Source organism: Penaeus vannamei, chromosome 9 (assembly GCF_042767895.1).
Source record: "Penaeus vannamei isolate JL-2024 chromosome 9, ASM4276789v1, whole genome shotgun sequence".
Taxonomy (NCBI): domain Eukaryota; kingdom Metazoa; phylum Arthropoda; class Malacostraca; order Decapoda; family Penaeidae; genus Penaeus; species Penaeus vannamei.
Genome location: NC_091557.1, coordinates 5,475,512 through 5,485,511, shown reverse-complemented (window position 1 = coordinate 5,485,511; position 10,000 = coordinate 5,475,512). Strand labels below are relative to the sequence as shown.

General features: G+C 33.8%; 1 protein-coding gene across 1 annotated transcript in view; it reads left to right on the top strand.

Moving 5' to 3' along the window:
- The window catches only part of LOC113801903 (cholesterol transporter ABCA5), a gene marked incomplete at its 5' end in the record, with an annotated part of 20,347 nt that extends 10,912 nt beyond the window's left edge, over nucleotides 1-9,435 (top strand). Inside the window, 8 exon segments of the mRNA XM_070125194.1 lie at nucleotides 18-215; nucleotides 885-1,045; nucleotides 1,665-1,777; nucleotides 2,060-2,154; nucleotides 2,344-2,435; nucleotides 2,895-3,020; nucleotides 3,383-3,534; nucleotides 3,837-9,435. Coding sequence (XP_069981295.1) covers nucleotides 18-215; nucleotides 885-1,045; nucleotides 1,665-1,777; nucleotides 2,060-2,154; nucleotides 2,344-2,435; nucleotides 2,895-3,020; nucleotides 3,383-3,534; nucleotides 3,837-3,952 — 1,053 coding nt within the window.
- Nucleotides 9,436-10,000: the final 565 nt, after the last annotated feature.

Below are 10,000 nucleotides of genomic sequence, written 5' to 3'. Positions count from 1 at the left end.
TTCCATTCTGATTTCAGGATCTTGGCAAGGTGTACAACAAAGGAGCCAAGAATGCTTGTGGCAAAAAGAAAGAAGATGAAGAGTTTGTTGCCGTGAAAAGTGTGTCACTGAGTGTACGAGAAGGCCAAGTCTTCGGATTACTGGGTCCCAACGGTGCTGGGAAGACGACAACTCTTCGTGTTTTGACAGCAGAAGAGGGCCCGACAAAAGGAAGAGTGAGTTATAGTGTCCTGCTTTGTGTGCTGTATTCTAATTAAAAAAAAAAAAATCTCCAATTATACTTAAAACAAATACGCAAAAGTGTTCTCAAGTTCTGAGTCTTTTTCTCCTTTTTCCTTTTAACTCATTGCTGCCGGGAAAATGTAACGTTCAGTGTAGTGTTGTTTTGTGAAATGTTTCCTCATAGATGGCTCCACAAGTGCTTAGCCACATTTTACAAATTTTATCTGTATCAAAGCTGTTATTATTATTACAGACGTTATAATGTTCTTGGCAGTACTAATATTAATACAAGTTGAAAGAAAATATTTCTGAAAATCAAGGAAAAGGGTAAACAGGTGCGATAGGTAGTTGGTGATTCATGCTTTATGGAGCCATCCATGTGTCAAGATGATTTACAGATTAAACTCACAATGAGCATGACATGTACTCAGATGAATACATGCCTTCTCTGGCCATGTCGGGTCAACAAGTTTATGACTTTTACATATAGTATTTCAATACTTGTTAACACCACTTCCACATATACATTTATGTCTTGAGTTTTATTTCTCTGTGGTTCAAATTTTATCAATTTATTTTTTATTTATTATATATCTTTTTAAGTAGGGGTCTAACTAAAATCTGTTGGCCCAAGTCTTTATTTCTTTTTTTCCGTATTTCAGGTACAAATCTGTGGCGATGACATCCAGTCCGGCCTTTCTAATGTGTTCCAGAAATTGGGTTATTGTGCTCAGCATGATGTACTCTGGAAAAATGTTACTGTTGCTGAGCACATTGCCTGTTATGCAGAAATTAGAGGTGTTCATCCAGACCAAATCCAGCCGTAAGTACTAGTGCTGGGTTATATTATGATGAATATAGTTTGACTGCGTACATATATCTGTTATCGAAGAATGCCACAGTGATTCACTCACTTTTGGATCTCTACACCACTTGATCGGAAATCATTTCTCAACATTAGACCTCAATCTTTGCTGATTGACATGACCATTTAATGATGGGTTGTGTGTAGAAAAAATAATTCTGGGGCACAATCTATGCAAGAGGCTGTGTAAAAATCATGTCAGGATGAATTTTTTATCTTGGACAGTGACACGATAAGTAGGCTCACACATTATGGGGAAGTGCGTTTTTAATGACAAGTGGCTCCAGATCTTAAAAAGCAATTGGTACAAGTCTTAAATAGTCTTTAAAAGGTCTCAAATTTCATCAACTTATACCTGCAAGAACCCTGTATTATTGCTTTATGTATTTCTACAGTTTTATTATCTGGTTGTTTATATTCATTCATGTATGTATATCAGTTACCAGTAGTTGCAAGTGCCTGTTGGATATAATGAAGATAATCATGGATATGTCCGTAAGAGGGATTTGTATATTAAAACTGCAATTTTTGATGTGTAATTGTGTAACAATATTCATATCTTTATTAATGTTTTCAGGTTAGTGGATATGTATCTAAAAGGCCTAGAAATTGAAGAACACAGAGACAAGCAGACCAAAGAGTGTTCTGGAGGCACAAAACGAAAGTTGAGTTACATTATCAGCATGCTAGGTAAGTTGGCTTCATTAATTTTTAGTAAAATTACATTTCTGCTGACATATGACATCATTCAAAATTTTCACCTTATTAGAGAAATTCCCAAAATTGATCTCATTAGCTGCATAGTCATTTTTGTTTTAGAAACCTAAGCAAGTTGGAGATCATCAAAACAAAAGATGACTTAAGGTTGTTTATCACTGACAGGTATTGGTTTTCCTAAGTGATTAGAAAGCTTTTGTATTTGTTGATGTCAATACGAATGTAGTCATACTGTTTTTTTTTTTTTTTTTTCAGGTCAGCCAAAAGTTGTTCTCTTGGATGAACCATCAACAGGGATGGACCCTCAGTCAAAGAGGTTCCTATGGAATTCTATCTTAGCTTCTTTTAAGGTACTGCTCTTAGTATATCAAAATATGTTATTGATAGAGGATAGGATAGGCACATCCAGATAGAAAAAAAAATGAACAGAAAAGTATTTGAGAAAGGCTAGTTTTGAAAATATGTGAAAGTAATTCAGGAAATATACAGAGTTAGGCTGTATTACAAGCTCCATAACTATTTATTTGTACATTACACAGGGGAATAGGAGTGCTATTCTGACTACTCATTCCATGGAAGAAGCGGATGCACTTTGTTCCAGAATTGCAATACAAGTGCGTGGTGGTTTAAGGTAAGTTAATCTTGCACAAAGTTTTTTCAAGATATAAAGCAAAACCCTCTCAAATTTAAGTAATATTTCACACATTTTTTAAAGATGGCATTAATGGGAATAGTGACAAAAAATAAAGAATAAATACTTTCATTATGTACAGCACATCCGTAACACGGGTCAGAGAGGTCCACAGTTTTGGTATAGGATTAACATTAAAAAGTATTGTATGAAGATTTCCATGTAGCTCATTTATGCTGAGATCAGTTGTCTCTGGCACAGCTTCGCAATTTACCTATTTTATACCTCATTAGTAATAAGTTCTTTACAATAGTATTATCTATTTTAATCCATTGGATATTGAGTATGGTCAGTATTTTGCAGTAATTGATTTAGATTTATGATGTGCAGATGAGTAGTAATAGTCATTGTGTTCAGAAGTAATTTTTTGCATTCATGAAGTCTTCTCTTTTTCAACAGGTGTATAGGATCTGTTCAACATCTTAAAAACAAGTATGGTGGAGGATATACTCTTGAACTCAAGCTTCTGAAGCAAGAAACATGTGCTGTGTCTGTAAATGGTGAAAGCCCCACCCATACCCCATTGTAAGTAGGTGAACAAAATAGTATACTAGAATGAGATATGAATTAGTAACTGTATTCTAAGTGGTTTTAAATGAGTATGTGTTTTAGAGTTAAAAGGTGAATATGGGCAATGTGAAGAAAGACTTTTGATAAAAACATTTGAAATATGAAAGTACGTACTAAACATTTTCCTAAAGAGTATTTTAGTTCAGTTAGTCTCAAGGCTTTGGACACAAATGATAGATAAAGTATTTAGGAATATTACATAGGTAATGCAGAAATAAAGAGAGAGCAAGAAGACTTGCAGAGAAATGTGTGCAAATTAAATTTTAAAAAAAGTTTGGCTGAAAAAACTTATTTACAACATATTTACAATTTTACAGGGATGAAACTATCGTGACAAAAGTTAAAGAGATTATTATGAATAGTTTTCCAAATGCTGAGTTAGATGAAGAATTTGGGGAGTTGCTACATTACAAGATTCCTCAGTCCGATATCAAGAGTCTAGCCGATTCGTTTGCTATGCTGGAAAAGGGTAAGTTAACATATCCTTCTTGTTGGGATGGTATTGAATTTGGAAATTTTGCCTCAGAACTGGAAGAATTTGTAGTATGGAAGAAGAGTTTTGGATATAAATTGAGTTGAATATGAAAGAAGGTAAATATATCTTTGCCTTCTATCTGAGCACCTCATTTGATAGGTGGTATCTTGGTTTAATGTAGAATGAATGAACCCCAATTTTTATATATTAGTTATTACCAGCAGGAATAGCGTTTATTATTTGACCCATAATTATTTATTAACCTTATTCACTAATTATCAATCCTCTGTTTGTAGCTAAAGGTGACAGACTCATCAGTGAATATGCGCTGAGTCAGACAACACTCGAGCAAGTCTTTTTGCAGTTTGCCCGTCAGCAAGAAGAGGATGTCGAAGAGGGTGAGGGGAAGTAAGCAAAATGTTCTGGAATGTTGATTTAGGGAAGACGATACGTGTATTTGATTTATATGTTATTCAGGTGAGAATAATTTATTTGCTTTGATGTGTTTTAATTTATCTTTCGAGCCCTGTGATCTGTTGTTCTCTACAAGGCACAAGTTATAATTGTTAATTTTACAATGCAACTATTATGTTAGAGTGACAAATATGAAAGTTGTATTTCCTGTGATTTTTGTAATGAATGTTTGTGTTTTCTATTTTTGAATGAATTCTTGTTTGCCGGTTTAGCTCTTCTACTTTTGACTCAAATTTTAGGATTTAATATAAATTTAGTTGCAAATTGCTGTGATTCATATGACTATTAGTTCATAAGAAGAATATATTTTTTATGTCAAATGCTTAGCTTGTATAAAATATTTATTTGTTTTGAGCAATGTTTCAGTTTATCTTGTGAATTGGGAGTGAATAGTGTGTATTATGATATGTAACATAACAGGAGAATGAGAAAAAAAAGTCTCTCTATTCATGAAGATAAAAACTTATGGCACTTGCTAAATACAGGCAAATCATTGCTTTCTAATCACTGATGGTTCCAGAATTGTGTTGGATTATACATTATGGTCTACTATTAGTGGCCACAGAGTAATCAGTTTCATAGCTTATCTTGCTCTCTATCTAAACCTGAACACTGGCTTTTTCATAACACTTATTCCTTACATGACATCAGTTGGGACTTTTGTGTGTTCAGTGCCACTATTAACAATTTCACTATACCTTAAGCAGGAATAAATGTAAGTATAAGTGGTTACGATATCTACAATATCATTACAGCAGCACTAATAACTGCAGTGTAACTAATGAGTGATCAGACTTATGTTGTGTAATTCACCTTTGGATATTCATGAGAAAGTGTATGGTCTGGATTGTGCTATCACAGTAATCAGTCATTTCCCCATAACCCCAAATTTGATGAGATATTTAACAAAGATTTAGACAAAGGGGAAAGCTTAAGCAGTACTTAGATTTTTGTGAGAAAGTGAAAGGAACTTATGCATTATATACTGCTGTTTACTTCCAATAGCTTTATCAGTAAAACCTCCAGCAGTTTTAGCCGTAGGCATAAAACCACTGGTCCAGTGTTCAATGTAGTTTTCTCTACTTAGAACCAAGGAGTCAATTGTCATGTCTCTTGATCTCACTTATTTGCCCTATTCCATGAATTTTGGGTGAAAAAAAGCTTTTTGCAGTTATATTATTTTTGCTATTAGTGTTATTATGGTCATTAATATCACCATGATGAAAATTATAACAATGATAGTAATATAAAGTTTTCTTTCACAAAAATTCAAGGAGTCAGCTAAGTAGGTATGGTCAGATTGACTAAGTAATTGACTCCATGGTGACCAAGAATTTCAGTAAACATTAAGCAATCTTAATAAAACAAAACGATAGTGGACGATGAATATAAACACATTCAGTCACTTGATCAACAAGTCAAGTATAGTGTCTCCCGAATGTGAAGAAATTGGCAAATTACACTTCTATTCTCGATCATTCTGTAATAATTGTTACAGGTATTATTATGCATTTCATAATATTTATTGCAATTTTATATAGAAGGCAATATGTCCAACTTTTATTCCATTATATATATTATTCAGAAATGATCTCAGAGACATTCAGGTTGTGCCAAAATATTTAAAATAATGCCTTTATAGTGTCTAAAATCCAAATAAGAAATTGGTTGCCATACTCAGTGAACTATACTAGCAGTTACAGGGAATTCAGGTGTCTGCTTGCAATTCAGAACAAATAGAAAGAGGACCATCAGTTGCCAGAAAGTTGATGCTGATTCCATGTAATAGAATGCATTAGATGATAGTAATTAGAATGTTAAACAGTACAAAAATTAAGCAGTTGGTTGTATCTTCTAGATTGAAAATATGTTTTGAGTTAGAGGATTATCTAATGTTTACCTGCCTAACCAGTTATTAAGTTTACAGAGAGCGATTTATGTAGTAAAGATAACCAAAGTGATTGCGTACCTATGATGTAGAGAAGAGCAGTAAAGGAATGTCCATTATATTTTTTATAGAGGGATTGTGATTATGAACTAAGAAGTAAATGTTTACTGGTGGTTATGCAAATGTGATTGTATTCTTTTACAGTCATGCTGAAACACATCAGCTCCAAGGTCAAATACATTTGGATGTGATAACACTTCATATTTTTGTTATGTGTCAGTGTGAGATGCATCCCACAGAGACATGATAAATGCACTCTACAGTTTTATTGTCATAAAGTATAAGGAGTTTGAGTAGAATATAACATCATATGTAAAACCAGTAGTGATGGGCATTCAGCAGTTTTGCTCACATTGTGACTCATTGTACTGATATTAACATTATCATATTACTCTTCTATCAGTGATGTACAGTCCTTCACACGCCATTCAAATGCCAGAAACAAAATGAATGTCCTAGACAGCAGGCCTAACAAATGTTCATTCCCTTTTTTCATTATATGTCAATCAAACAAAGGGCAGAGACTTTGTTGTTGTGAGTGTACTAAACCGGGTACGCTTTTTTCTTCCTTCACGGAAGTCTGCCTAGATAATTAGAATTGAAATATTGTACTTACTTGTTTTATTCATTTTTATTTAAGAATAACCTCACATTTTAGAATGTATTAGATATGACATCTACCATTTGATGGTGGGTACTTTTTGAACAGAAAATTTTGCAGTATATTTTTTGGTGAGGGGGTCATAAAGTTAATGGTCCTTTAGAAATATAGATGTATCAATAACAGAGTTACATTTTTAAAATATTTTATCTTTATTCAACATGATGATTAAGGAAATAACAAGAAGCTGGTCATATTGCAGGGACTTTATTCAATATGTTGGCATGGCTTTAATATATTTGCCAGTGAGTTTGACATTAGTGTTAGAATGATTTAGTTTCATGAGGTAAGATATGGGACTAAGGTGTATATCTGTCTATCTATTTATCTGTTTATCCATCTATTTATCATTTATCCTTATTCATATGTAACAACTTTTGCAAATGACCATAAAAGCAGTTGCTATCTTTGTGCTGGCAAATGCAAATGCCATTTCTGAATACTGTAAGTGTATTGAAATACACTATGTTGTAAACTGAGAGCACCCATTCACAAAATGCTTTTACTAGTTCTAATAGCTCTCTCTTATATGCTGAAGTCAGGCTAATCTATCTCATGGTGTGATATATTTCATGGTTTGCCTTTGTGATTAGGCTAGTATACTGTCTCGTACTGTACGTCCAAATGTAGTTACTGTTTGTCTCCTTTATTGGTAACAGCAGTCTTTTTTAAAACTTGATGAATCCCATATGAAGTAAATTTTACTAGAATAAGGGTAGTTTCCTGATTGGACCTTTTAATTTATGCGTGATTTTTACATTCTAGGGAGATCTGCAGTAAATTTGATTGTCCAGTTATGTAACAGACCAATTTTACCTTAACCATACACTATTTTTATGAAAACTACTTTTCCATTTCTTTTCTTTTTACTTATATTATAATTTTCAAATCATACTTTATAACAGTATACAAGTTTCTCCTAATTCTTTCCATTGGCCTTTCTTTTTACGTTTATTATCAATACTCCTTTATTGTATGAAAAAATTACATGCCTATATTGATTAAAGAAAGGAAAAGAAAGAAAAAAAAAAGAAGACAAGACCTTTACCATATTAAAAGAGTTTATTATTAGGTAGTAAATGTGATTTGGGATAAAATTTTAATGTAATCTATGGTTATGAGTATTTCAGGTATGTTTGTTAAAGGTTAATATGATAATTTGTAAATTTAGCACATGTAATGATACTTATTTGAGGTGATATTGATAAGATATATATTTGATACTGTACTCCATCCAGTTTTGAAACCTAAGAATATAGATGTTATTTGGATAATAATGTCTTGTAGTATGTGTAATGTTTATGAAATATATTTGGAATATATGTATTTGTTATGTAAGATGGACATGTGGTAATTATAAAGCTCTTAGAGTTGCAGTGCAGGATACTATTTATAAATAATGCCAGTGGTAACAATACCTTTTTTACTTTGTCTTACAATGTTGTGTTATACCACTTTTTTCCTCAATTCTGTTGCATATTTCTGCTGTCTTTCGAGTGTACTTATAATTACATTTTACTCATTTCACTGGTGGTAACCAATGGTTTGGGAAGGCATTAAAAACACCAATACACATGAACTGGCTCTATTAACAAAAAAAAAAAAAAAAAAAAAGAGGAATCAAAACAGAATGACACTGGCATGTGGTGAATACATTTGCCAAAAAAGTGGTGGGTGTTACAAAAAGTCAGCTAAACTCGTCGCAGGCAAGGTGGGCAAGAGCATGGGCCACTGGTGTAATCGGATGAAATATCACAAGGGCGTTCCACCTTGCGACCTGGTGTGCACTCTGCTCTCTGTATCTCTTCCAAGTACCACCTCGCAGAGTCCAGCACGAAGTCACATGGCAGATGAGGTGCGAGGAACAGTGGTGGGGACTGGTCATTCAGGAAAATCTGATAGTTTGCTCGTTTGATCCTGTAAGTGGCAGAATGCAGATGATTTGGCGGTGCAATAGCTTACTACAGCAACAATTTTTTCTAAAATTAACTAGCTAATTGAATACTTCTGAAAGTAGAAAATATGATATTCTGTAATATTCCAAGTCACCAGACATCAGAGTTGTCAGGAAACCTAAAAACAAATATTTGCAAAATAGGACAAATAATGTAATAAAAAAAGACAGATGTTATCAAGAGGGTGCCATTACCATTGATGCATGTAATGTTAAGTTTGTTGTCATGGGAGGCTATATTTCCTGTTGGAACCAATCTGGAAGAAGCAGTCAGTGAACAGTGATTACCATCTTTGTAAGATAAACTAATTCATCCTGCCATTGTGCATTTATTGAGAATGATACAGCAATTTTTTTTATGTATAGATACAGGTACAATGTTGCTCTCATTAGTGTCACCATGGCAACCTACATGCTACACAGCACAATACTGACACGGCTCTGCTCTACAAATTCCCTACCAAAACACTGTCCCAACATTTAATTTATTTCCCCGAAGAGCACTGCATACTGCGACTGTTAGAGAAATGGCTGCAAAACTACCGTTGGTACCTGTAGAAGTACAGATTCCAAAAATATTAGATATACCATAAGCAGTACTAAGGCATTAATGGTGGTACTTTTACCAGTGGCCAACTCTGATGTTATGTAGTAATGTTTCATGTTGTAGATTAGGGTTCTGTATAGTTTCTGATGATTGGTAGATGAAAAAGTTGGGATTACAGCATTTGAAGTAAATTGTCATGTTTAGTGTTGCTAATTTCATATATATTTTTTCATGTCTTAAATATCTATGACATCATGTTGCTATTTCTCATGTATGTGTATTGTACTGAATACATTATTCATGATACAGAATGTTGTTTTAATTTCCCGAAAGGCTTCATATGAATTGATACCCTTTAGACAGGGTGTACTAATACCACTATAATTATGCGAACAGGATGATATTCATCCAGGTCAAGTAATGATATACCGAAAATAGAATTCTTTAACAGCCTTTAATACACACATATTGAAAGAAAGAAAGAAAGTGAGGGAGAGAGAGAGAGAGAGAGAGAGAGAGAGAGAGAGAGAGACAGAGAGACAGAGAGACAGAGAGACAGAGAGACAGAGAGACAGAGAGACAGAGACTGAGACTGAGACTGAGACAGAGACAGAGAGAGACAGACAGAGTGACTAGTGAAGAAAAGATGAATAGCCTATTATTTTATAATTTAAAAAAAATGAATGAAAACAAATCCAAACTGTCTTGAGTATCTAGAACACAGGAATTGAAAAGTTATGTCAACTCTCTGCTGGAGTTATCTCAAAGGGAAGTGGAGTCTCAACTGAGGAATACGAGTACAAACGAACACACACACACACACGCACACGCACACTCACACGCACACGCACACGCACACGCACACACGCACACGCA